This window comes from Brachionichthys hirsutus, chromosome 6 (genome assembly GCF_040956055.1).
Source record: "Brachionichthys hirsutus isolate HB-005 chromosome 6, CSIRO-AGI_Bhir_v1, whole genome shotgun sequence".
Lineage (NCBI taxonomy): Eukaryota > Metazoa > Chordata > Actinopteri > Lophiiformes > Brachionichthyidae > Brachionichthys > Brachionichthys hirsutus.
Window position 1 is genome coordinate 7,981,610 of NC_090902.1, and position 27,711 is coordinate 8,009,320.

Here is a 27,711-nt window from a genome sequence, read left to right on the forward strand (position 1 = left end):
ACCACAGCACCCCCCCCCCCCCCCACCACACACACACACACACACTATCGGCACAACAACACGTTATCAGTGCCAGCCATGGCAACCAGTGATGTATATATGTTCACAAACACCACCACAGATAAAGAGATGTAATTGTGTCTGACGCTCTGGGTGAAGTCTGACCTTTGAACTTGTATCCAGTTGGAAGCCACCTGTAAGCCTTGATGGCCTTTAGTTTCTGTGGATTTCTGGGGCGAGATGAATTGATGAAGCACTCCACAGTAAGGATACAGAATGACACAGAAGGAAAAAGATCTACATTTCTATTAACATGCTGGTCACTTCATTTTGTTTTATGCGCCGTCTCTGTGAAAAACTCTTCAGAGCTTAGAGATCAAAGCTCCTGGACGGGAAACTTAATCCAAGGAGCTCCCCAAAACTGAAAAGCCGTACCCACCGGAGAAAATCTCCTGCAAGGACAAAGAAAGGAATGATAGTAATGAAGTCTATGTGAATGATTGTACGTTGAATTTTGAATTTATGGCACAAGGGTTGTAGATCTGGACAGAAAGAGAAGATTAGCAGACATTGGTTTTGATTTTGATTTTGCATGTTTCCTCAAGAGGATAATTATTGTTTTCACAAGTTATGAATGGATGCTCTGAGCACAAGCGATCTCCACTTTAATAGCTGGGTTTACAACTCGCACAAAAGAAATCAGCCTCTGGCTGAATAAACGGTTATTCTGTCCCCTTTAGAGAACTACTAAAAAATAAATAAAAGATTGTCAGTCCACAATTTTTCTTTCCTTTTCTGGGTGGATGAGTAGTTCAGCGGAAGGAAACGTATTGTTTTTGAAATGTACTTTGAAGCTATGAATTAGATAAGAATGCAGCTTTTGCAAACATTATAAAACACTTAGTTCATGGATGTTACATTGTTTGTTAAACTTTACAATTTCCTCAGGAATCTTTTTTCCATACGCCCAAAATTTATGTCGTAGCAAGAATTTGAAGATCCAGATGTTGATGCCGACAAGTGTGTTCTGTGTAGCTCTGTGAACAGTGGTGCACATCTGTGCTCAGCCTTGCTTGGACAGCAGTGAAAGAATCAACTCTCTGCCAGACGATAAGGGTTAACCACACCTTCTTCTCTTCAGTCAATAAAACCAGTCGAGCACCACTTACAAATCAAATGCACACACAAATATGCATATATAAAAAAAAGTCTGCTACCACCTTATCAAACCTTTACACTGCTCCTATTGCTTTGGGGCCACAAGCTGCACTAGTCAAGAACTCTGTGGTCCAATCTCAATGAAAAAGACACGGACATTAAAAATAAAATTAAAAAAACAGATGCTGGAAGACATTTCATGTCTGTTCTTCACTCACCTCTACAACATGTATGTGTAAAATGTTGTGACAATAAATGCATAATCATGAGACAACTAGCTTCCCGAATGTCTTCTTTATTTCTCAGGTCAAAGGATCCCTCATGTTGTAATTGTCAAGCAATGCAAGTCAGCAGTTCAATGGCACTGTAAACATTTGATTTATAGACGCATGTAATGCTGAATTCTACGGGTACTATGTATTTATTTTGGATTGTGAGCTGGAAACAGAGCACCGGATTTGAACACAGCGTCTCTGGTGAGACTAGACTGGCAGAGCTCGATTGGGGCTTCCCGCTTGCTGCGGGTGAGGCTGGGGCTGGCTTCTGTTCGGCCAGGTAGGTGTGGGAAGAAGTTAACAGGAGGCAGGTGAAGCACCACAGGCTTCAGCACAACCTGCTGAGCTCTGAAAGGACGGGCGACTGATGCCAATGGGATAGCAGGAGGGGGAGATATGAGGTTGGAGGTGGAAGATCGCCTTTTTGCTGCAGGGGCGACGCTTTTCTTGGGTGCAATGGAAACGATGCTTTCTTGTTTGGAGGAAGAGGAAGTGGGGGGCAACGTGCTCTTTGAGTCTTGCATGCGAGTTGCTTTGGCTTTTCCTAAAGGATGAAAAGCAGGAAGAGGTTTATAGGAAGGACTGCATTCTCCTTTCAAAATGGAAAAGGCAACGAGAACATGGAGTGAAGAATGATGGTGGAACACTTTACTGAACTACTTATGTTCATTTGGAAATTGGTATCACACTCTTTTTGTCAAAACATGAATAGAATTGAAAGAAAGAAATAGATTGAACAGTTGTAGCTTTCTGTGGGTTCGCAGTTATCAGACAGACACAAGCCAACATTTTAGGAAGGGAATAAGTTGGAATCAGCCCCCACCTTGTGTTGACTGCTGCTGATGGCCATGCAGTGTCGTCCTGCTGCTTCCTTTTGCCTCTTGTTTTTTGGACTGAATGCTGAAAGAGAGGCAGGGCTCAGAGACGCGAGCATGGGTTTGCTTTTTCTTCGATTCAGTGCGACCATGCTGATCTTTTCTGGTTAGCTGGCGGTAGGAGCCGATGGTATCCAGTAGGCCTTTGGCGTTGGCCCTGAGTAGCACTTCGTGTGGCGTTTCTTCGACTCCCGGCTCAGGCTGTTGGGAGGAGACAGAGAAAATCATTTACTTTAAGACATGACGGAATGGCACACAGCGAGCCTTCGAGGCGTCAGTTGATCTTCATTTCAGTAAGGTCATCTCAAACCCATTCAGAATTATGGATTACTATATTAAGTGGGACATTTGGCACTGCACACATAAAATATAATCTATTGCAATATACTTAATAATACTGTAATCACATACATACAGAACATATGATGTACTGAATACATTTTGTGTAATTAGTTTTAAAAAATAACCTTTGTTTACCTAAAAAAAAATGAATTCATGGTCTCACCACTGTCAAATAATATCGAGAGGAGAGGAGAGGAGAGGAGGCCACCCTGTCCTTGCTGCTGGCTGCAGGTCACCTGCTGCCTCAGCTCCCACTGCAGCCCCCTTCTCCCCCCCACACCTGAATAATTCACTGCAGGGACATGCAGTCTGTGTGGATTTCTGTTGCTATTTTGACTTTTAAGTGCTTGCTTATTCCTAAATGCAAATGTTTGCCCCAGCAGCCTGGAATAATCCTATGCACATGTTTCCGTGCATACACACATGTTGCACACGCGTGTGCTTGCTCATGTGTGTCGTTGCCCGATACCCACGCATGGAAACATGCTTCAGAAGCAGCGCTGCGATATAGTCTTTGGTGGATGCCTTGAACTTCGCTGATGCTAACTTGCACAGGCAGGAGCCACTGAATTATTCAACAGGCACTCTCTTGCCTCCCCTTCTTCCCTCTCACCCCTGTAAAATTCACTTCTTCTCCATCTCCATTAAGAAATATGCCACACCTTAATCCTTCCATCTCTTAACATCCTTTGCTTCGTGCCGAACTTGCCGAGCTGATTGAATGACGACGCTCTAGCATTAGATCAGTCAGAAAAACTACATCTTTGCATACTTGGGATATATTTTATTCTCTCTGTTGACCTTATGAGCAGGTTAAATCCAACCAATAGCACAGCGACACACCTTCATCATCAGCCTATCATCTTGCTGCCTCTTCAAAGATTCATCATTCATGAGCTCCCCGAGGGTCGCCAGCTACAACCCCCAGTTTCTGGACTCAAAGGGGGATATACATCTCGCTGCTGCTCAGGACAGACACTCTTTGATCTCCATTCGCCTGAAGAGTCTAAGCACCAAATTATCACACATCATTTGATGTAATAAACATCTTATTTACTTTGTCCATTAGACTCTCATCATTGAAGTGGCTTAAAAACTTTCCTCCAATATATGTTGGTAACTAAAGGAAAAATTTAGGAACCACCCAGAGTAATACTTAAAAAGTTGTTAGAATTAGAAAATTAGAAACGCGTCACTCAACTCATATTGTTCCCAGCTGTTTCTGAATGGAGGGCTCATAAAGAACAGTCAATGCAGGCCAGACAGCATCCAAACAATTATGTAATTGCTGTTTTTATGGCGTTTATCAAAGTGCCACAATCATTTTTGATTGGTTGGGTTTATTAGAAGCAGGGAGGAAAAAAGGATTCTGTTCAAGGCACCTCCGCTCCAGTTTGATTATCTTTTCATCTCTGCCTGTGGAGGAATAAAACACGATGGTGAGAGCCAGAGATGAACCTGACACTACAAGAGCGCTGTGGCTCACCCGGTAGGGGGTAAGAAGGTTTAATAACCCCACACTGGCTTCATGATGCAAAGGGGTATGCTTGGGCTTGTAAGAATGTGGGGAGGCCCAGTCACACAAAATTGATGAAGCTTGCTGATGCACATTTATCAGCCCTGTAAGGGCCACTGCAACACCGAATGAGAGCTGGCCTTACCTCGTAAAATAAATAGAATAATATAACAACAATAATGTGGCAGAGTAGAAGGTTTACAGACAGAGTCAGGCGATACCAGAAAGAAAAGAAGGTCAGTATCGTAATAAAGAGGAAGGAATCCTAATTATTTCATGAAAGACAATTTATCGGAAACGCTGGCTTTGAGCAGACAAGTCCCATAAAAGAGGGTTGTGTATATATACATATATAGATAAATATATACATCTATATATATATATTACATACATAGATTCGATATATATATTAGTGAATATTGAGGGATGCGGATATCACCCTGTATTTGTCAATTTACCAGCGTTCACCATTGCTTTGCGCTGTGACACTTTTTATGAGCTTACATTTCTTGCGAGGACGGCCAGAAAGCAGCCATTATTCTCTCCAGAGGGCTTCAACTTGAAGAAGGGACACGGATCCTGGTCAGGAAAGCTGAACGGAGACGCACTGAGCCTGGAAGACACAAACAGCCTGGAATATTCTGCCAGGTTTTCTAAATACTCTCATGTACAAACTCGCACATTCTGAATAGTTTGCAATTGCAAAAATAGAAAGCTGATTATATGCCAGGACTGCATGGCAGTCAGAACCCTAAATACTATTATCTGCAATGTACGTGTTCAGATTTGTTAAAAGTACAAATATGTCAGATCTGAAGCCTTACCAGTTCACAAACTAAAAATAGCAGCACATATCATTTGGAACATACAAGCATTCTGTGAAGCGCCCTTTGTGGAATTAGCTTGCACCTATATGCTACAATAGCACCCAGCATGTTAGTGGCCCCTATAGCATCATCACAGCACACGACAGCAGCACAAATAGATTGCTTGATTAATTATAAATAAGAAATTGTCAATTCCAACCCCTGGAATGTTTCTGTGAATTATTTGTAATGATATAAATAATATGTTAATAAATGTTCATTTGACTTCATTATAACCTAATAATATGCCTTTTATTCACTGTCTTAGGGTGTGCTGCCTGAACAGAGGGGGGGGCAGAAAGTTGGGCTGACCTGAAGCCAGCTTGCTTTGGCTCCTGCTCCTCTGAGCGAGCGTTGGATTCCTCCAGAGCTCTGTTAACCACCTCCTCATTCTCCTCTGGGTGTGATGAACAGGTAGAGTATACCACTGCCGAAACCTTAGAGACTATACAGGAAACATGCACGTCATACCAACGTCCTGTATGTAGTAAATATAATGCAGATAGCATCCAGCCCACGAGTACCTACTACAGTGACAGGTTCACGATCAATTAAAGTCGCAGCACAAACGAGTATTCCGTCAAAAGGTTTCTTCTTCTCATGCCCTGACAATTAAATTGGATTATTCAAACTGAGCCATCCTGTTCATTAAACGCTTCCCTTTGAACAAATGCTTTTGTTGAATGTTAATCTACTCAAACTGTTAATGTCTGTGCGTGGCTCGTCTCATTCAGCTGCTGCTGGGTTGTAGATATCTGAACCTAATGGCTGTGGGATTTCCTTCCTTTCAGCTTTGAGGTTTGATTTTTTTCTTGCTCACTAATTAAGCCCAACAGTAACAATTAACACCAAGCTGATCACAAATAACATTGAAAAACAAACTAATCTGGGGAATCGCCTGTGAAACGTCGCTTCCCAGGAGGAGGAACCGAGCCGTAAAATGTCCTGCGCTACAGCATATCCCACGCTACTGGGACGTTAAAGCTACGCAGGCGTGTATGCCTACATGCCAAAGTGAGGAGACTGAGCTGACACCACCGAATCCACCAAGACAAGGCACTCGATACACACCCACCATTAATTAACAGCCCCATTAGAAAGCAAGACTGGCAACACACACAGTCGAGGGCCGATCAATGGGTTTGTGATTAACGTGCCTGCATTCCATTCAGCAGAAAGACTCCGCCTGCTGCACGAACAAGATTCAGACCGCATTCAATGGCTACAATGGTGACTCAATTTACAACAGAATTGATCTGAACATCTGTATATGTGTCGGTTAATGAAGTAGGCCCACCATGTGTACTAATTTATAAAGGATGACCAGCACAGAGCAACATTGACGAGAATCTCACAGGAATTCCACCGGCATCGCTCTAATGACACGCACCATTACACTACATTTGGAAGCATTAACTTCCTTGTGTCAGAAAAGTGAGAGAGATTACGTAATCCAGAATGAGCTCGTGTTTTTGTGTGTGTGTGTGTGTGTCAATATTAGATCAGGTGGTTTGACACTCACACTTCAAGGCGTGATCAATATCTTTCCTTTGATGAGCGACGAGAGCTTCCAATTTGCTCCGCGATATGGAGCCCTGGGATAAGTCCTGCAGCAAGTTTGTGTCTGAGAAAACAGAGACGCCTTTCAAAAGAGAATCCTTGTTCTGCTAACTGATCCGTTTACGGGGCGAGTTGCATGTGGTCATGAGTCATGTATGAACGTATCTAATATATCAATACGACAAAAGGGTATATGACATTTAAATTCATAGTAAATAAGCTTCATCTTCTGTTTGAACACAAAGCCCCTGATATAATTGATTATTGATTGTTCTGGTCTGTTGCAGCAGTTTAGTTTTAAATCTTAACATGTTCTTTTGCTTTAAACCCAAAAACTTTTACTTCCATAGGTTTCAAACAGACCTTATATGAATGTGAACCCTCAGCGTGCACCAACGCTCTACAGTATTACATGCATTCACTGTATGAGGATGCAATGTGGGCAAGACTGCCGTGCTTCTTTATGAAACGCTAAACTTAAACCCTCTGCTGTCGTGCACACATCGCTGCATACCTCCGTTCTCTTGAAGCATGAATTTGACTGGGTTGCAGAGCGCCGACATGGAACACCTGGGGGTCAACAGGATGGCGCGCACCCTCTCAAGTCTCTTGTCACTACAGTGCAAAGATTGGAAGTCCTCTGATATCAGCTTCACATCTGAGCAGAATGCAAATGGGGTTTAAGAATAAGCAGAGAAACTAAACCAAACGATACAAACATGTATTTTCAAGTCTTTAAATCTGTTAATGATGAAACATTATATTAATTTGCAGCCAAATACCTTGCAGGATAGCGACATCTGAATTATTAATATTGTTTTAATAAATCACTTCATTTTGTCTTTGACATTTTTATCTAGTGACCATTTGCAAAATAAAGCATTCACTTTAATAATAATTGACTACAGTAGTGTGACAGGCGTAAGAGATTGTATTCTCTCTCTGAATGGATCCTGAAGGCAACAATAAATGAACTACAGACAAAGCACTCATGAACACGTCTATTTCATGCCTACTCTTGCAGCCCATGGCAGTCACGGTCTGCTGTAGCTCCTCCCCCTGAGCGTTGGCATGATCGCTGACACACGTGTAGACTGTGGGCAGGCTGCCGTTACTGGCTTTATGTTTCTCCGCTATTAAGGAGGCAGCGTGGCAGACGGTGAAGCCAGAGAAGCACCCCACCATGAGAACATCACTTTCCTCTTGTATCTGGGAGCACACTGCATATGGGCCCAGGCTGCAAGATTTATCCTACAGACGCAATGAGTAAAAGGTGTTAGCTTTAACTTATAAGTTCCTGTATAAAATACTGAGAAAATGACCAAGGCACAGAGAGGAGGTGGGAAATGGAGAGTGGTAAATAGAGACAGCAAGGCATGAGAAAGGAAGGAGATTGGAGCAGCACTTGGAAAGCAGCTCCTGGGACAAAACAGGAGTGGCACAAAAAAAAAAGAATAAAGAGAAAGATAATGCATGAAAGTAACCGTGCAGTGTGGAATCACTAGGCCATAGTTTTAATTACATTTAATTATAATCACAGAATATGTCAAGAAAGGCAAAAGAGGAGGAGAAGAACAGAAAAGAAAGAACAAAGGCGGAGAAAAGCATGAAGGAGGCTCATAAAGTGGGGAAAAAAGGAGGTGATTAATTAAATAGTGGTGTTGAATATTTGATTGAATTTGGCTGCAGAAATCTGATTGAATTGTGTTGTGCTGCTGTGTGCAGCTACAGTCTACTCTGTGCGACAGCTTGACTTTAATGGAGTAGAAATTAAATGATTTAACTGCTCTACCATTCCCCAGACCGGAGAAATCTTTATGGCCCAAAGTGCAAGAGAGGAGGGGATGTGAGAGATTTATATCTGGGCAAACTAATCTAAACTGGCAAAAGGAAAGATTGATCCCTAAAGCTTTTTGACAGTCTACACAGGAAGAGGACTGTTCTGACAGAAATCCATTTGTGCAACTGGTACCTGGATGACGAGTTTGTGGCTGCTAAGAAGCTGGGTGGAGCGCAGGTGAGCCTTCATCTGAGCAGGGAACACCAGCATGTCCCCACAGTGAGGGTCCCGACAGAAGGTCTGGCCCCGCAGCTGCCCGATCACTTCCGCCGGTGAGAAGCCCACACTCTTCAGCACACAGTGGACCTCATCTAGGCTGGAGGAAGAGGAGGGGATGGAAGTGAAAGAGCAGGTTTAGTGGTGGCCCAAGACAAGGAGAGATATGGAATAGAGAGGGATGATAGAGAATGAGAAGAAAGAGAGATAAGAAATGGATGGATGGATAATGGTGTGTAGAAATGTCACGTGGCCTTACACTAGAGTCTTGTAGACATTAACGTCACTGAGCTACACACACGGCATGTGCACACCACTAACCCCACAGGTGACCTTTACAGTCGTGTGACTGCTGAGGGCGGCTGCTGATTGAATCTGTCCACAGCGGCAGGATTTACAACTAACTGCATCAGTCTGCTGGGGTGTGTGCAGGAACACGCACACACACATCCACACACACACGCACAGAGGTTTAATTGGATGTCAGCTGAGCACCTGGGGTCGTAAAACATTGCACCAATGTGAGACTTCCACACACTCTATATGTGCTTAAGGTGTGTGTACAGTGCAGGTGTGCGTTATCTGCTCCTGCTTTGGGCATGTGAGTTTGCGAGTGCTCCTCCAACCTGCTGTTCAGCGTGTTGACCCATCCGTACAGAGGAAGGCTGGTTGATCTCTCCTGCTTCATCCTCACGGCCTCTGGCAGGATGAAATCAATGGACCAGATATTGTGACTGATCCTGTATCGGGCGACAGAGGCTGCCAGCTTGGTTTTAAAGCTACAGGAAATACACAGAAAAATACTTTGTTAGAGTTCCAAGGTGAAACTATTTTGATGACACCCCAATGATCACATGATTGCTGTTGGTCACCATTCCACAGATAGCCAAGGGTAAATCTACCAATTTATGGAAGTGCAGTTAATATTATGAAAAGAAATAGGTTTAGCAAAAAATTGCATTACTGAAAACAGGATGAGGCACAGAGGAGGCCTGAAGTAAAAAAAATAAATCAGTTGGGGGGGGGGACCTAAGGATTATGCACGACCCGGGAGGTTTATAGTTTAAATGTTCAAAATAAAAAGACTTCCAACTGTTTTTATTTTATTTTGGAAGAACTGACTTAACTCCTGAGATGTTCTCATCAAAATGCAATGGGGGAAAAAAATAACTTTTCTTTATCATCCTTAACTGCCAAAAAAAGAGAGAAATGAAGCTGATTTCTGAAAGTTAAAGTAATTTAATAAATAGTCTTGTTCATACTGATAAATGAGTCTCTCACTCTTTTGATGCCTCTTTCTACCTACAAGTACAAACAGATCAAATACAAATCCACAAATACGAGTAAAAAGAAAAAAAACACAAAGTTTAAGCTTTTTTTTAATCTTTTAAATGAAGAAAAGTACAGTCATTTAAATAATGTATTTAAAAAAATTAACAAAGTTTATCGGAACTGACAAAATCAGAAACTATTAAAATGCAAATAAACTGAATTTAGGATCTTTTGTTCCGTTGACCCCCCCCCCCCCTCCCCCTTGCCTGAGGAGATGCCTCTCCACGTCTCTAACTTCCTGTATGACCAGCTCTTCACTCCTGTGTTCCCATGGGACGAACCGTCTGTCCTGAAGTTCGTAGAGCATGACCGCAGCAAGGCTTTTCTGATCATCAGGCTACAATATAAAAAAATAAAATAAAGTACAGTGAATTGGTTGGCTTCATTTCAACAAGATCAAAATAACAAAAAGAAAAAAATAAAGAAGAATTTCTCATTAAATACCACAACTGAGGCCCCAAGCATTCATATTGTGAATTAAAACTACAACATTTAGCTGCAGACACTACAAAACAAAGTCAACGTAGTGTGATATTTGCTAATATTGAACTCTTTTTGGTTTAATACAGTTATCTAAAGGGTGGAGACAGTTCAGCAATACGCTCTCTGAATTGCTTTTGAGACTAAATTATGTATGAAGTATGAAGAAAATGACACGAACACAGAGAGTAGCTCAAGGATGTCTGTCGTGACCCCATTTGTGCCACTTAATTAAACACAGAAGGATGCCTGAGTAATGTATCTACTCCTTTCAGCTGTCTTTCTTTCTCTCTTTCTATCGCTCTGTCCTTTAGGGTGGGAGGGCATCAGCCGCATTAGCAGCAGATGCCGTCCTACAGCTTGTATCATCCTCACTACTGGCCTAATGGACCGAGAAGCTGGAACACTACAAGGGTTTTTGCTGCAGCTAACAAATTAGCCGGCGCTCATTATTCATTCCAGCGGCTTTTAATTTCACTTTCGAAAAAGATTGGTTTTCAGTGACAGGTTTTAGCACTCAGATTTTCCTTCTGGTCTCTGCGGAAAGTTGCACTTGCCCTTTCTCAAGGTTAAAGCCCTGGGTGTGGGAAAATTCCCAGTCATTCAATTGCTTAGCAACAGCCTGACATGGTGGGAAACTGCCCTACAGTAAAGACATTCATTACTTTTCTTTTTTTCTTAATGGCTTTGTCCGAGTTCATTTGGACTATTTTTCCACTTTATCACATGAATGTAGATTTGGCAATAATGCCAGTGTCAATGCTATGATGCTAAATGCTAGAAGATAAGATATACTTATGAGGCACTGATGGGAAATATTGTAATTCGCAGTGTGGAGATAATAATTTTGAATGTGAAAAAGTGATCGAATGCAGCCCAAGCATGTCTTTCTATGTGCTCATTCCCACCCACTCCCACAGTGTCTTTTCACTCTGGACCACCCCCACGCTTCTCTCTATCGAGGCATAACTTTCTAGAGGCCAGCAGCGTGAGAGTGACTTCTGAGGACTGTCTCTTTGTGTCTGGGCTTCATTGTGTCCCTAAAAGGGAAGCAGAGTAACGACCTACCACAAACACACAAGGAGACCCATTTATTTCTGCAGGGCCACATCTCGCTGGGCTCCAGTGCGACTGCACCGTACGGTTGTGCTCGTTTCAACCGTACCTAACATGAACGTCTGAATGTAACTGCATCCCATCACTGGGATGTTTTCCGTTTATTTATTCACCAACTGTTGCTTTCATTACTCTCCAAAACAAACCCTGCGCATGCTTTATTACCGTCTTCATGGCAAGACCACAAAAAAAAAACTATTTTCCAGCCCTCCTCCAGCCACAGCTGCTTTTATGTGACCTGTTAAATGTTAGTGGGGAAAGTGCATGCCAGTTTTCCCCCCGGGGGGGGGGGGTAGACTCGATTTTACCGTAAGTATTCATAGTAGAGCGTTACTCAGCTAACAGCCGCAGGTCCAAGCCGCCGCGTTCCACACCTGCATAGCTTAGTATTAATATCACTAATAGCCTTTAGTTCACCAGTTCTGGGACTTATGGGCACTGGGACACTGGGCAAAACACAGCCAGACACCGCCCATTGTTGTTTGGGCATTTGGATTTGATTGTGATTGTTTTGTCTGAGAAGTGTAATAACTTAAAAGACATTCTGCTACAGCGTAAATTTTTGAAGTGTTTCCAAAGTCAGTGATTATCAGTGATTAGGACGGGGAATTTAAAAGACATGCGATAGATACTCTAAGAGTTGATGAAAGCAGTGACTCGGTGTGGTGCATCAATAGAGCTATTCCTAGCAGTCTAAACAACAGAACAATGACTATGCGCAAGTACAAAAGGCAGGTTGTGAATTTGGAACATATGGAGTAAAATGTTGTCAAAGGATTGTGAGCAGGGGAGTGTAGGAAGGCAGCATGGGGTAAAAAAAAAAAAAGCAGTAAACAAAGAAACGACAAGGTCAATTACTAACAAAACCTGTAGCTATTCTCAGAATCAAAAGCCCTTTGATTTTCAGCAGCAAACTGAAAGTGAGAAAGTATCTCTCTTAACCTAATGCATTAGAAATAAATACTGTTTGCTCTCTTACCATGGGATGTTTAGAGTACAAGCAGCTGTCAGTCATGATGTCCTCCAGAAATTCTTGATCTGTCCAAAAAAAAAGGAAAATATAGTCTAGAATAAATGTAGTAAAAAAAAAAAAAAAGGATTCCCACTGCCGTAAGTGTCTCCTATAATATTATGGGAATCTTTTACATCTTCAACTTTCTCTAGAAATAGGTTCAGAAATAGGTTCTCCTCATTACAAATGCGTTTGACTTTAAAATCATGTAGGCAGCACCTTTCTCAAGGCAAGGGTGCCTCCTCTCTAAAATATACATCAAACACACTCATCTGTGAACTGGGTCTTTTAATTTAAGGGGGGGATGGGGATCACTTTGCAAGCCAGTCTGCAGGTATAGCATGTGTTTATAATAAAGTGGATGTGACTATTATTATTCTCCTGCTTAATTCTTGCTCTTGAATGACATAGATCTTAACCTGCTATCAGAATCAATCCCAGGACAGATCTCAGTCACAGAGACACCATGAACACTAGAAACAGAGCGGCTAAGCTATCACGCCATGAAAAACGATGTCGAGCAGTGCCCTGCGTGCTAGCCTATAATGAAGAGCAGGTCGACAACACAGCAGTGGAGAATCGACTGAAAGCTTTAAATCCACACACACACAAACAGCCGAGTGCACAGATTGAGCGTTTTCAGGCAAATCAGCTTAGCTGCAAGTGAATAAATAAATGTATTCCATTAGCAATGGTGCAATTCACAGTAGAGGGAAGTCGTTTGAATTTACAATGGAGGCCGCTCATGCAGTCTGGCTTCGAGATAAGCCATGAGGAGATAAGCATTCGGTGCACACGGGCAGACCATGCAGGAAGCACTGCAGAGGTCATACTGTTAAACATCCCATAAATCACATAACGCATGCTGAATAAAACACTGGAAAGGATAGAAGTCAATTAGGGAAGGTATCTTTACACAGCTGACACTGTGGCTGGGCTTCCCATTGGGGAAAGCATTTATTATGACTCCCAACTCTATAGGAGTCAACATGAAAAATAGGGATATGAAATCAGTCTAAAGCGAATCATGCCTAAACCAGGAGGACTATTGAGGTGAGCTTTGTGGTCTCCATCCAGGGCTTAAACAAAGAGTGGTGACTGATGGAGAGAGTGGTCAAACTAAGCCATCTCGATAGATGCCAGGTCTTTGTCCCACAATGTTTCACATGAATCCGCTGAATCATTAATCATCCACATTACTCAGAGAGAAAACCCAACGAAAAAGGCATGAGCTATACCACCTTTAGATTATATGACAAATCTATAGTGCTTATTATATACTGAGCTCATGCACAATTGAACATTTGCTATGGTACACTGGCGCCGGCTGCTCTGGTCGCAGTCAAGGACAAAAAAGTCAGCATTTCTTTTCTCATGCTTTAAATCTAGCTTAACACAAAGTAGTCCAAAGAGCCTTTCTAGCAGAACACAACGAACACAGCGGCCACAATCAGCCGACAAGGGCGCCTGGCAGCCTGGTTGGACAGCATGGAAACAGAAATACTAGGAGAAACCAGCGGAAAGAAAGAGAGACGCAGGGAAGGAGAAGAGGAGGAGGGTGTCCCTAAGGGCCAGCGACAAGGGCAACTAACTTCTGCCGAAAAAAATCACGGCCAAAATGATTTTAGATTGCTCAACATCCGCTTTTACCTCAAGCACAGAAAACGTTAAAAAGAGGAATCAATGAGAAATTGAACTTTGCCAACAAAAACCTGCCTCTAGGTGAGTGTCCAAGCAATTCCTCACACATAAAAAGGATTTTCTAAAGGGAAAAGGGAAGCAAGCCAAAAAGTTCCAAAGGTGTAAAACACAGACAGAGGCTTTGAAAGGAGTAAAAAACTAATAATAATAATGCGTTTTCAGCCCTTTCTTTAAAAATATGAAGTCTATACCTGAGTAAATATAATCTCCAACCCTAATTGAACTTTATTTCACATCATCTCAGCTACAGACACCGTTGTGTCCTCAGCCACCGATACAGAGCTTACTGAGCAACGTTTCAGTTTAAAGCAGATAAGAGCTGTAATCACAGGATCAATAGCAGAGCTCATTGGCATTTTGTGCTGTTATTTTTCACTGCTGAGGCATTTGTTCCTTGTGTTTACACACTGACCTCAAACCGCAGAGCACACGTGTGTGTGTGTGTGTGTGTGTATGTTACTAGCGCTTACATACATACTCTTGAACAAAGAACCATGGTTTCAACATGCCTAACGGGGTAGACATTCCCTTGTGCTGGTTAATGCCTGCCTGTCCTGGGCACGTCCCGCTGGGAGGAGGCCTCGGGGAAGTCTAATGTCTCTCGGTTGGTCTGGGAATGCCTAAGGACTGACTGTCGATGGCTGCGTTTACATGGACAAAATGTAATTCATCCGATCAGAATTCTGAATAAAATTATGATCGGATGCACTGCGTTCATGGACCCTAAATATTTTGATCCGATTAGGACTTGCGTCCATGCATCACACTTTCGAATCTGAATAAATTATTTTAATTATTTTGGCAATTTTACCAAATATACCAGAGATAGTAGTAGAAGAAGAAGTCATAGCAACTTCCGTTGCAAACAAAACATCGCTCCGCCCCTTTCTGCTTGAAACGTCAGCGTTATTTCGTGCATTTTCCCAGTTTGCGCTTTTACTTTCCTCTTAATTCACACTTGTACCGAAATTTCGGAATAAGTGTTTCTCATGCGCCTTGATCGGATTAGCAATCGGTATAAACCACCACCTCTGGATCGGATTAATCTTGATCGGATTGAGCTTGATCGGGTCAGACTATTCCGATTTGGGTGTGTACATGAAGCATTTTTATTCCGATCAGTCTTTTAATCCGATTACATGTGTCATACTCTACGTCTGGCACTGTAGATATGTCATCTTCACAGACAAGGTAAAGCAGAAAGATAAGAGATAAAAACAGAAGTCGAAAAAGGTTCAACTAATCCCACCAACTTCTCCAGTGACTTAAATACTCACATTTAAGTGTATTGAAGGCCAGCTCATAAACTCTGCGTAGCATGTCCTTATTTTTGACTTCAGGTAATGGGAGCATTCTCTGTTTCCCATAATTCACCACCCGAAGGGCAGGAAGCTTCTGCAGGTGATTATTCTGGAAGATGACGGACGCCAGGAGGTAAACCCGATCTAGAAAGCCCTGCTGGTCTTGGCAAGTGGTCCGGAGCTCTGGAGAAGTAATCGGGTTGTCCAGAGTGTCCAGATCCGGGCTGCTTGGAATGTGTGAGTCTGCCGGTTTTGTCTTGCATGTGGCTGAGTGATGGCGACGCCTTCCAGCAGGCTTTTTCTTATTTTTCACCATCCTCTCAAAGACGATTTCTCTCTAGCACCTGAAAACATACCATAAACATGTGTTTCTTTCATAAGTAGGATGTGAGAAAGTATATTATGTGGATGGCTTTGATCCAGTTCTAAAGGGTCCCCTAAAATGACCACACACTGGTATTTAATCTGTGGCACATTTTTAATCATTATGCTCTCGGGTGTTCTGCAGGCCCAAATGAATTCCTTTCAAATCGAATCTCTAAGTAGAACCTGCAGAGATAGTCAGCAAAAGTAAAATCAACACCCAGGTGATCCTAATTTGTCCATTTCATATTCCTTTTTTTCTACCTCCTGTCGTCCTCCATAGTTCTAGAGTCGCTGCTTTAATGTAAACTTTTGAGATTAACAATCCAGGTTCAAGGAACATTACAGCAAACTTTTATCTCTTAAACAACCATTGTGGCCTGCGTCACGGGCCACGGCGTATCAGCAGATAAACAGAAAATATTTCAGTAAAACTCACATTACCTTCTGAGAGTGTTCCCTTTTCAATCTCAGATTTACTGTAAAAGTATCCGGATGAGGGAATGTTAATATTTTCCTGGGGAAATAACGCTGCAGCTCCAAGTCGCTCTCTTCATGTCTTTGACTCCACGTCCAGTTTCAGAGGACATGAGCGCCTCCAGATGTTTACTGCTGCAAATACCCAGAATTCTCTCTCTACCGTTCACTGATATTCATTTTATAACGTAAAATTTATTAAAATGTCAACAACGCCACCTAGTAGAGGGACTAGGACCCAGTTCTATAAAACCCAGAAATAAAAAGTATCCGCTATTGTTCCACGTCCATATCCTGTCCTGTCCCCCTATATTTGTTGTTTTTGTCTTTATTTTTTCCATTTATATTTATTTTTTAATTGTGGCTGTTTTGGTCCTCCATATTATTATTGTGTGGCATTGTGAATAATTATTTGGTACCAATCTGTTCCACTTCTGCCGCCCACACGCAGCAGAAATCTTTGATTAGCTCCCCTCAGATTTTTGAAATGGGCAGGGAGCGCCCCCTGTTGTCTCATTTAACTATTGCACTGAAAGATATGTAGCGGCTGCAAAAAAAATACTTTCATTAACGCTACACTACATTGTTTTCTTACTTCATGGGGTCTATTAAACACTTCTCACTAAACGTCAACAATTGTTATTGCTCAGAAGTGTATTTGAAGTCATGTCAGTATTTTGGCCATTGCCATGGCAACGCTAAAAATAACGACATGGGTCCAATTTGCTTTTTTGATCAGGACCAGATGTCGGAATTTGCTGCCAAATGTCATTAATTTCTGGCAAACAATTTTTTTTGACTCCCTGTACAATTTATTTTTGCTCATTCTGTAGGGGGCGCTGTGAGGCCCATTGACAAAGTGTAACGTTCAAGGTGTCCAGCAAAAACAAGCAACTGTACAAAGACCTTCTGTTTACTTTCTAAGACTCTCCTGTGTGGGGGGTTAGGGTACAGGTGGGTGCCATTGCATGCTTGCTGTGTTACATAATTGATGTTCCTTATCACCTTTCATCCTCACAGCTTTGGCTGTACACTAAACAAAGCCTACTTATTAAATATTCACTGGATGATTTTGAAGAGAAATAAATGTATTCCATGGATCCTGAGCGCGCATCGAGGTCGTAGCTCTGGGCCCCAGGCATCTGATTTCAGAGTAGTTAAATAGAGATGTGCCGTCTCCACTGATCTTATTGTACATTGAATTAAATTCAATCAAATTAACAGCAAATCTTCCTCCTTTTATTAAGTGGTAAGAAAGTTTAATATCTTAACATGAAAACAATGATGATTGGGGATGCTAATATGTTTCCATATGCTTTCAATAGAGATGGTGACGAATAAATAAGAAATGAAGTAGCACAAATGTGTTGGCCGGTACGGCGCGATGATCTGATGATCCAACTTATCAATAAAACGCCACAGTCAAATATTAAAAAGCGGTCGTAGCGCCACTGCTTGGTCCCGGTGCCTTGCCAATGATGAGGATGCTCATGAGGAAAACCATGATGAAGAAGATCCACATGAAGAATCTGTCCATCACCTTGGCGATCTTCTTCCATTCTGCACCTTTGGCGCATGTGGCCCTCTGCTCCCGGAAACAAGTGGCAATGTATTCGATGTTGTGCAGTAGCTTGGGGTCCACGCCTTGGATGCCGCTCCCATAGCTGCAGAACACACAGGGGCCAAACGTGACACTGGGGGCTTGAGGTGGGGGCTTTTTGTCATCGTCGGGGTAGCAGGGGACCTTCTGGTCGTCTTTTAGGATTTTCCTGTTAGCGTCTTCATATTCTACAGGGTTATAAACAGAGAAGTGGTTCCCTCCTTCTCTAGTGATGTGATGAAGCGGTTTCCCTCTGGACTGCTGTTGCAGCTTAGGGGTCTGAGGTTTGGGATATTTATTAATCTGCCCGTCCGATTGGCTGACGCGGTCCCCTGCTTTACCATTCACATGAATATGGGAGCTGAGGCTCTGGTGTCGCACGTCGTCATGGGCAAAATTAGAGGAGGAAGACGCAGAAGAGGAGGTAGGAGGGGAGGCACAGTTCTCACCCACCTCATAAACACAAAAAATCTTGGACATGTAGTCAATGATGAGGACTTTCGCCCAGCGGGGGACCGGTTTGGCTTCTGCACCACAGAAATGGATGTTCATGATGAAGATGGTCAGTGATGTGGAGGCTGTGACCATGGTCATGGTGGCAATGTAGTACTTCCCTGTGTGATCCACGGACAGAAACAGACAGGAGACAGGAAAGAGAGGAATTCTAAAAACAAGTCATTTTAAAATATTAAAATTTGTGAATGTTGATTTTTTTTTTTTCTGCAGAACACCGAAGTTTAGAAAACTTTACAAATGCTGGATTAAAAAGCTGTTTCGTTTTTATCACTGGAAGATATAAATAAATAAAAAACATAATCTCCTGAGCTGTGAGAACTTAGGACTGTCTAATGAATAAAACTGAAAACACTTCCCTCTTCATGTGCCTTTGCTCACGTTGAACTATTCATCTCTGTATCTGTATCATCCATTAGGACAGTTTCTACATGAGGTTGCATCGATTTAATGTCAGTTATTGGCTTTACCTTTTGCTAGACTGTTCCATGTTCGTTTTAGTGCCACGGAATGTGTAGACATGTGTAACTCTGATATATTACAATAAGTTACTCTGTTAAGTTTTTCTACTTTGAAGACTTCAAGGATAGCCAAAGTTAAAGTAATTAATCGGGCTGGGAAACTCAAAACCCTAACAGCTTTACCTATAAGAGGCACGCTCTCAGAGGGAGGCATGCTTTCAGCTACCATCAGCTGGAACACAGTGAGCGCCAGGAGAACCGTCACTCCGAGGGAAGCCTTCTCCCCGGAGTCTGCAGGCAGGTAGAAACCCAGAGGAGCCAGGAAGGAGATGAGGAAGCAAGGGAGGAGCAGGTTGAAGATGTAAAAGGAGGATCGGCGCTGCAGGAGCACCGTGTAGGTGATGTCTGGATACGGGTCAGAGCAACATCCATACATGATGATGTTCTTAGTAGCCGGCATTCCGTGGCATTCCCACTCCACGTTCTCCACAAAGTCTGAGAGGTCCCCACTGTCCATGTCCATAGAGACGTCTACCTGCAATCAAAGGGGAGGGATGAGAAAACACAAGCAGCTCCACCCACACACAGACATTTCCTTTAAATACACGTGCACAACATGCTTATTACGGTAGTCAGAACGTTTCTGTTTAGATAAGTATTTGACGCCAAAACTTGGAGCTTGTTTTCATGGTCTTACATGACCTGCCGTGACATTGCAGCAATGTTAAGGGTTTAAATTAGAGTGCCTTGGAGTTCCTTTGTGATTTCTAGGTATCCCTATCTGAGAGCACCTCCAGCAAATTTATGATTTATGTCCAGGAGGCTCTCCTATCCGTTACATTACAAGAGTCTAAGTAGGCCTGATCCCTTTTAAAACACGCCCTGTCTCATTTACCCCCTAATGTAACCCACACAACCTGGCGAGTATCAGTTAGCCAAGGTGAAACAGAGCGAGCGAACCCAGGGGGCTTTATTCGGCGTAACGTGCAGCAGATGCGTGTGTCTACACACTTGGTTGCCATTGTAGGTCCAGGAACCAAAGGTCAGGTTGCATTCCTGGCTGTCGAAGGGGAAGTAAGAGACGTCCACCACGCAGGAGCTCTTGGTGATGGCAGGAGCGTCCCAGGTTATCTCTCCATTGTAGCGCAGTCTGACGTTGGTGTCCAGCGGCCCCGAGAAGTCGTCATCGGCCCTGGAGGAGAAAATAGATCCATGGCAAAGTCACAAAAGACCTTCTGCTGCTATTGAGAGCCTCAGTTTTGTTATTAGTGTATTTTGTGTGTGTGTGTGTGTGTGTGTGTGTCTTATGGGTATACTTGTTGTACAGGACGAGGTCAGGCCTCCACACCAGGCTGCTGGGAATGTGGATCACCTCGAGTCCATCATAATCCTCTTTATTCCACTTCAGGTATGCGTCATTCCACGTCTGCCTGATCCACAAGTAAGCAATCAGCATCTGGTTCCTCTCATCCTTCATTCACAATGGGGAAAGACACACACACACACACACACACACACATCACAATTTCATAAATGGAAAAAGAAACAAAGACACCTACACACACACACATTAGTGGAGATCATTATGGTGCTCTTCTAATTTCTGCTTCGCTCCTTACAGATCATTAAATGAAATCTAGACCTGTCTGTCAATATCGGGTGAATGATCTCAGATCTCAGGCTCAGGCTCGGGAGTGTGTGGAGGTGGGTTTGATATCACCGTCCGGGCTTCGCTGAAACGCTGAACCAAACAGAGCATAAACTCTTTGGGTAACAGGATACTACAAGGCACGTGGTTATTGTTGTCTGACCCTGGAACACCACAGAGACACACACACACACACACATGTGGATTCACGTTGGACCGAAGCAGGACAAAAACAACTGTCATCTGACTGAGCCCAATCTGGTCAGGTCAGGTTTGAGGTCAGGTCAACGCCTCCTTTTGCCACTCCAGGCTCTCCAAAGATGTAAAAACACAGTCAGCGTTTCGGTGGGGGGTAATTTTCCCTTTTATGGTGCTGTGATGAAAAACAAGATTCCAAACTCTGAACACACGAGGGATTAATTTGAAGGGGAACTTCAACACCTGAGATGTTTTCATTCATCGATTTAACAAACCAGACCCCCCCCGTGATTTGAAGAAATCAGGTTTACGTAAGTTCCTAATTTATTACACGGTGCATTCAGTGCCAATGAGCTCATACCCACCATGTCTTTGATCTGTGAGAGAGTGATCTGCAGGGTGACGTTGAGGGCTTTGTCCGTGTCCTCGACGGGCCGCAGGGCGCTGGAGTAACTCTCCATCAAGTCACTCAGAAGTTTATGGGCGTAATGGCCTTCGGCCGATTGCGCCACTGAAGGCAGAGAGACGTGCACGTCAGTCAGGTATTTTTCGTGTCTGATTCTGTCTACTGGAACGGTTGCCCGTACGGAGATCATGGAAGCCTGGCTTGGTTTATCCACATTTATGCCATGAATTCTAGATATTATCAATATTGTATATTGTAATCATGTCAATATTGTAATGTTTTTTTTTTTTATTTTGGAAATGACCGTTTCATTTCGGTTTGAACATTGTGATTATCTTTATCTAATCTACAAGAGAAAGCACTGAAGCATCGAAGCGGGGAATTGAAATACGATGAGGGCGTTACAATACAAATAACTATTAAGATTGTTGGTTGACAGCTAACAGCAGTTTGTGCGTAATCGTGCACGCAGCACTGCAATCACCATTAATAAACCTTCATTTTGTCAAAGCACTTAAGTCACCTTTAATGCACAACTTTAAAACACCAGCGCAGGAGTTTAATTCTATACAAGCAGCAGCATCTGACTCACCTGCAGGAAGCAGCAGCACCAGACAGACCGTTATGATCATTTCTAAATAATCCCAGGAAAGAACTAATGTCTCACTGTAGCGTGTGATCTAACGGTGTGTTGGCACGGTCCCTTTGTAGATCCACATGCTGCTAGCAGTGCTCCATTTCATCTGGCCTTCCTCACCAGCAGTCCAGCTCTTACTACTTGGCAGCGGGGGGGGGGGGGTCGACATGTCTGCTCATTGAGACAGGGAATAAAACTCCGACTATCACGTAGCAGCAGCAGCCCGAGAGAAACAGGATGCCCAGGAATCATCGCCTCACCACACACTGGGCTATTCACCTGTCAGTCAAATGCCTGTAAGTGTCAGGAAAATTAAAACTCAGTTACTAAAGAATAACAAGCAAACTACTCGGTCATGTGCTTTCGATTAATATCATGACTAGTTCTTCAATTGAAGAAATTCTTGTGGAGAATTTAATCTAAGATCAATGTTTTTTTCACATTAAAGGTTGCGACAATTCCGGCAACTCGTAACATTGAAGGGGGGGGGGGGGGGGGCATCAAATTGAGACTCTTATCTAAGAGTTGAAACATGAGGTTCTTCAATTTCACGTTTCATGCAAGAGCATTGAACAGTACTGTGTTGAAAATCACCCGCAGGGCAACATCAGAAAAGCAAATCTCTGCAGAGCTACACGTTCTAAACATGGATGCTTCACACACATGCTCGAAGAAGCAACATGTGTGATCTGACCAGTGTCGCATAGAATCGCCAATTCAGCAAATAAAACCGGCCCCGAATTTCCTGGGTTTATGCAGTTAAACAATAACCAGCTCCGATAAAACACGAACCATGAAGTTGAGATTTTGGATATAAAAATCACATTTTACCGATTAGGATGAAATATGGTCATAATCAGTACCCCGAAGGTCAACGCGCCCTTGATTTATGAGCAGTAAAATCTTATCAATTCATCTATGAGGAAATTCACTGAAGGTATTAAGAGCACATCAAGAGAACGGGACAGAAGAACAGAGTTCATTTTCTGATGGCTAATTTAGATCCTCGTCCTAATTTAGTAAATCAAAACAAGAAATTAACAGATTAACTTCTATATTAAGGATTATTCTGTCAGACTATGACGCATTGATGTAAAGTTTGGTTTGGTCGTCTCTTCTCTTCCCGCCCCCCCCAGTTGAGACGCTCATACAGCACTGCAAGAACATACCACAAGACAGAGCTTGGATTAATTTACACACTTTTATATCTTTATTTACAAATGAATCATTGACAATTAGGCATAGTTAAAATTATGCTTTCTTTCCCCCCCCAAACGCATTTTTCAACCAGTTCCGTCGAGGCCAATGACAGCTTGCAACTCAAAATGGGGGTTTTCTCTCTCTCTGTTTAAAAACAAGCAGCCAAATATTTTCCAGCAGGAGGCCAAACCCCAAATAAAATATCTTTAAAATGTAGGGAGAGGACAGGTGAAGTAAGCGGTGTCCCGGTCAGGTGTGAGGGCTTGGGCGCTGGCGTTTGCTGCAGATTTGGATTTGTCATTCAGTCGATGAGGGGAGAACATGGCATGAGAACGAAAGATGGCTACGTCTTCTGGCACGATGAGCTGGAGTCCAGGACAGGGAATGAGCCTGGATCCAGAATGACTTCAAATCCTCCCACAGAAGGAACAAGACCAAGAATCAAAGCGGTCACTGAATTTCAGTTTACTGCTTATTTTAACGCACCCCAAAATAAAATCACTCCTTGTGTAAAAATAAGTAATTTAGCGATGTTGGCGAAGGGAAATGTTAAGAGTCGGATTTGACCGTTTAGTCAACCAGCCCAAAATGTGCATAAAAGAACAGCGAAGTAAAGAGCATCGTGAAATCCTTTGAATCTCTCCCACCGCGTAGTATTAATGACTGAAAGTAAATGTACTGCATAGGCAAGGATACGCCGCCGACAGCCACTTCCTGGGCTCAGTCAGAAGAGCTGAGACTGGCGGGCGGTCTCAAGTGTGGGCACTTGCTCCAAAGACGGTGAAAGGTGATTGAACGTGATCGTTTCACACAACGGGGCGTTGAATAAAACCTAAGAAACCAGAGATGAAGAGCTCACAGAGCGATTGGAGTGCGGTGCAGCAGAGGTGACGAGCAGGAGGGAGAACCGCCACATGACGGAAACGGGCGGCGCAGAAGGGAAGCGTGGAGACGAGAAGTCCACCGTGAAACAGAGGACACGACGGGGGAAAGACACCTTGAAACAATGGGAGTTCGCGGGGGCGAGGACGCGTGAGGACGCGCGAGTTGGGGCGCACCGGGGAGACGATGAGGGTGTCGATATTCAGTTGTTGAGCAGCAGCTCCGTCGCCGTCTCTACGTCCCAGGATTTCGATGACAATGCCACTATTACTGCATTCTGGGAAACAAACAAAACAAATTCAGTACAAAAAAAAATACATAAATGTATTCTCCAGTTTCAATAAGGTCAGAAAGCCTTACCTTCTCAAAGCCCATGGAGCAGAGTTTGTCTATTTTGTGTCTGTACTCTGGACTGGAGACGGGCGCGCCTGCGTAGACATACGACCAGAGCCTCGCCGTCTGTTTGAACATCTCGGGGTTCTGCTTGTACTGTGCGGCGAAACGAAGCACTCAGAACTCTGCCTGAAAACAGCAGAACCACGTATCCGGGGCACATTTGTCACGAGGACACTCACCTGATTGGCTACGACTGCGTCCTGCGGATCGTCTGGTTCTGCAGCTGCCAGTAAGGCTTGTAATGACAGGAGGACGGTCCGAAGCGTCATCGCCGCTGCCCTGAGGGGACACAGAAGGGACATTTGAGACGTCCTCCTGCGGCATGATGCTGAAGAAGTTATTCTTTAAAGGTGCACTTTAATTCTGTTGCTGCTGTTGCCATTTTGCACTACTGCCTGTGATTCTCACTCTCTCTGGGTGTATATATATTGTTTCTTAAGAGGGAGAATTTAGTTTGTTATGATGTGTGCCTTAAGCCGTGGGCCTTCTCACGATTTTATTATGCTCGCATAATGACAATAAAGTATCTTGAATCTTGAATCGTGATAGACAGAGTACCAAATTCACGAAATACTGTGCCTTAACGGGTACATCGGTAACATAAATAATGTCAGCGGTAGTTATGGATGCACAATAATTGTAGCCGATATACATAACCTGTCTTGTACCAAACAGTTCATCGATTTGTTGCCATTTTCCTAGTTCAAAGAAAACTGGCTTTATAAACGCAAGGATAAGAAATTATGAGCAAAAAGGTGAATTGATATTTTATTCTCTCTGAAGGCTTTCCTTCAGTATTCATGTATTGCAATATCATTAGTTAAATATATACTGGCCATCCTTCATCATCGTCGAGTACAACCTAAATGATCATCAGGCTGATTTACGAATTTTTTTGCTCTACGAAACGCTCGATTATAATAAGATCAACTTTGAATCGATGCATTCTTATGGTCACCGTGAAGCTATTTGACAAAGTCCTGTGTGATATAAATATATATCCAGTATACTCAAATTAATGACAGACACCTGTGCAGCAGGAAGTAGATGGGAGTCTTGTTTGTTTTTTTCAAAACTACAAAATAAAACGCAGTGTCGGAGGAAGTACATGTAGTTTAAATCTGAATGCAAGCGATGTATGATGGACTTTTATATTGAATTACATACTTCGTTTACCCTGCGATGAGCTGGCGTCTCATCCGGGGTGTACCCTGCCCCCCCGCCCATAGCCAGGCGGGATAGGCTCAAGCTTAACCCGTAACACACTCACTCACCACTGGTCTTTGAGAATATCCAGACATATTGCGCCTGTAACTGAGCTAATGTTGGGATGCCAAATCTTTGTGATGAACCGCACCTGAGATATCGACCAAAAGCCAGAAAAACAGAAAACAAATGAGTACTGGTGTCAACATCAAGAAGTACCGGGACGATTCATCAGAAATTGTAATGAACCTCTACCTTGGGAGGATTGAACGGATACGTCTCTGGAATTTTTATTTCTAGTTGATATCTACCCTCTGGAAGAAACAAGAGACGTCATGATTATTTATGAACAATGACAGGAACCAAGTGAACATGCAATGTGAGGCTGGTATGATCAGCCTTTAAACAGGCCTGTTTGGGGGGGGGGGATCAGATAGTCCATAATGCCTACAGAAATCATGCGTTCAGATTATTACTGCATGTACCCTTACCTTCGTATGGAGTGTCTGGCGGTCCCGCTATCTCTCCTTTGAGTTCTGTGAAGTTCTCGTCCACCAGCTCCACCTTTATCTGGTTTTTGCTTGTCTGAATGAATAAAGGTGAGAGGAGGGGGGGGGGGAAGAATAAGCATTTTAATTTCAACAAACCGAGCTGATCTGCTGCTGTCAAACCTAAACCTGCTTAAGCAGCAGAAACCGACACCTCAACTTGTCGCACACACCTTACGGGGTGCGTATTTTAGGGCCCGTAACGCAAACCGTCATGAATCTATGTAGACTTGCGTGGACAAAACGTGACAGCAAGCATTCCACCCATCCCCTGCTAACAGAGCTAGCTAGCTAGCATGGTTATCAGCACAGGCATGGCGAAGCGGCTCTGTCACGTTGTAGCATTGCCCGGTAGCAACAGCTACGCCATTCGGTTCAAAGCCCCCGCAGTGTCGCGTTAAAAGCCAGCGCCGGTAAACAACCGCGAGGCTGGATCCACGCCAGTCACGTTAGCTAAAGCTAGCCAGCCTCATCGCTAGACCGCTGACAGCTGAGCCAGAGGCGCGTCATTCCGATTAGCCTCGTCGCCGAGGCGAGGAAACGGGAAACGGGGAACGGGAAACGGAGACGGACCAACCTCTTCGCTCTTGAGCACCTCCTTGAACTCCCGTTTTATCCTCTGAACCGCGATGTTGGCCATGGTTCCCCCCGCGTTCCCGTGTTCCCGTGCGGTTGGGGCCTCGCCGCCTCGCCGCCGTCCGACCTGACTAAGCTAGCTTGTTCCGCCGACAGCAGCCTTTAAAAACAACAGCTGCAGCGCCGCTCACCGTGATGGCCGTCGCTCCCGGTTATCAGCGCGATGTTTAGGTTCGGTAAAACCGCCTCAACACGCAGCTATCATCTCAATTCGGTAACGGCACGACGGCTGGTAGTACCGAAAACATTTTAATACCGAACTGCATGTAGTCTGGAGGAGGGAGGGTCATGTGTTCTGGGCTTCTCTTATTGGTCGATCCACACGCCATTATTATTATTTATTATGATTTATTATTAATAGTATTTATTATCACCATTATTTATTATTATTATTATTATTATTATATAGTCTTGTAAAAATGAAGTATTTTGCTTTCCCTTTTTTACACTTTTACTTTAATACACCGCATACAAATGGAAGATATAAAACAATGGGTTGATGTGATTGACCGTCAATCGGTCGTCAATCATGGACGATAGATAAGATGAATTTTAAGCATTTTCCTAAACAACCACATAGACAGAGCGATAAACTACGATAAAAACTTCTTATGTACTCGAGAAGTTGTACACAGGCATTAGGCAAGATGCGTTGTTTAGCTGTCCGCTAATGTGGGATGGTTGTTTTGCAAAACACTGTTGCAAACATTGCTGGAGAGGAACATATATCATTCATTTTGTTTGTTTGTTTGGTTTGACATTCTTCCTATTTAAACATAAGATCAGAGAGACCAGACTTTGATGGTTTGGACATGTCCAGAGGAGAGACAGAGACTATATTGGTAGAAGGATGCTGAGGACGGAACTGCCAGGGAACAGGGCTAGAGGTCGACCCAGGAGAAGATACACGGACGTAGTGATGGAGGACATGAGAGTGGCTGGTGTTGGGG

At 43.4% G+C, this 27,711-nt stretch overlaps 3 protein-coding genes across 3 annotated transcripts; all 3 read right to left on the bottom strand.

Annotated features, from left to right (window-relative positions):
* Positions 1–1,579: 1,579 nt before the first annotated feature.
* LOC137895281 (putative methyltransferase NSUN7) lies at positions 1,580–15,906 on the bottom strand. Its single transcript, XM_068740762.1, has 12 exons — positions 15,567–15,906; positions 12,556–12,614; positions 10,187–10,317; positions 9,275–9,427; positions 8,565–8,748; positions 7,609–7,843; positions 7,095–7,250; positions 6,555–6,656; positions 5,270–5,477; positions 4,671–4,779; positions 2,257–2,509; positions 1,580–1,977 (listed from the first exon to the last, which is right to left on the bottom strand). Exons 1-12 carry the CDS (start codon positions 15,904–15,906, stop codon positions 1,580–1,582), a joined length of 2,328 nt encoding a protein of 775 aa, XP_068596863.1.
* A 1,953-nt stretch (positions 15,907–17,859) lies between these two features.
* On the bottom strand, positions 17,860–21,906 carry LOC137895282 (neuronal acetylcholine receptor subunit alpha-9-II). Its single transcript, XM_068740763.1, has 6 exons — positions 21,849–21,906; positions 21,216–21,361; positions 20,321–20,475; positions 20,016–20,196; positions 19,188–19,539; positions 17,860–18,644 (listed from the first exon to the last, which is right to left on the bottom strand). Exons 1-6 carry the CDS (start codon positions 21,886–21,888, stop codon positions 17,860–17,862), a joined length of 1,659 nt encoding a protein of 552 aa, XP_068596864.1. The 5' UTR covers positions 21,889–21,906.
* A 1,174-nt stretch (positions 21,907–23,080) lies between these two features.
* On the bottom strand, positions 23,081–27,010 carry LOC137894760 (ubiquitin-conjugating enzyme E2 K-like). The gene is made up of 7 exons (XM_068740221.1): positions 26,703–27,010; positions 26,069–26,162; positions 25,833–25,891; positions 25,646–25,728; positions 24,551–24,650; positions 24,336–24,464; positions 23,081–24,252 (listed from the first exon to the last, which is right to left on the bottom strand). The coding sequence occupies exons 1-7, from the start codon at positions 26,763–26,765 to the stop codon at positions 24,178–24,180; spliced, it is 603 nt and encodes a 200-aa protein (XP_068596322.1). The 5' UTR covers positions 26,766–27,010; the 3' UTR covers positions 23,081–24,177.
* Between the last annotated feature and the right edge of the window lie 701 nt (positions 27,011–27,711).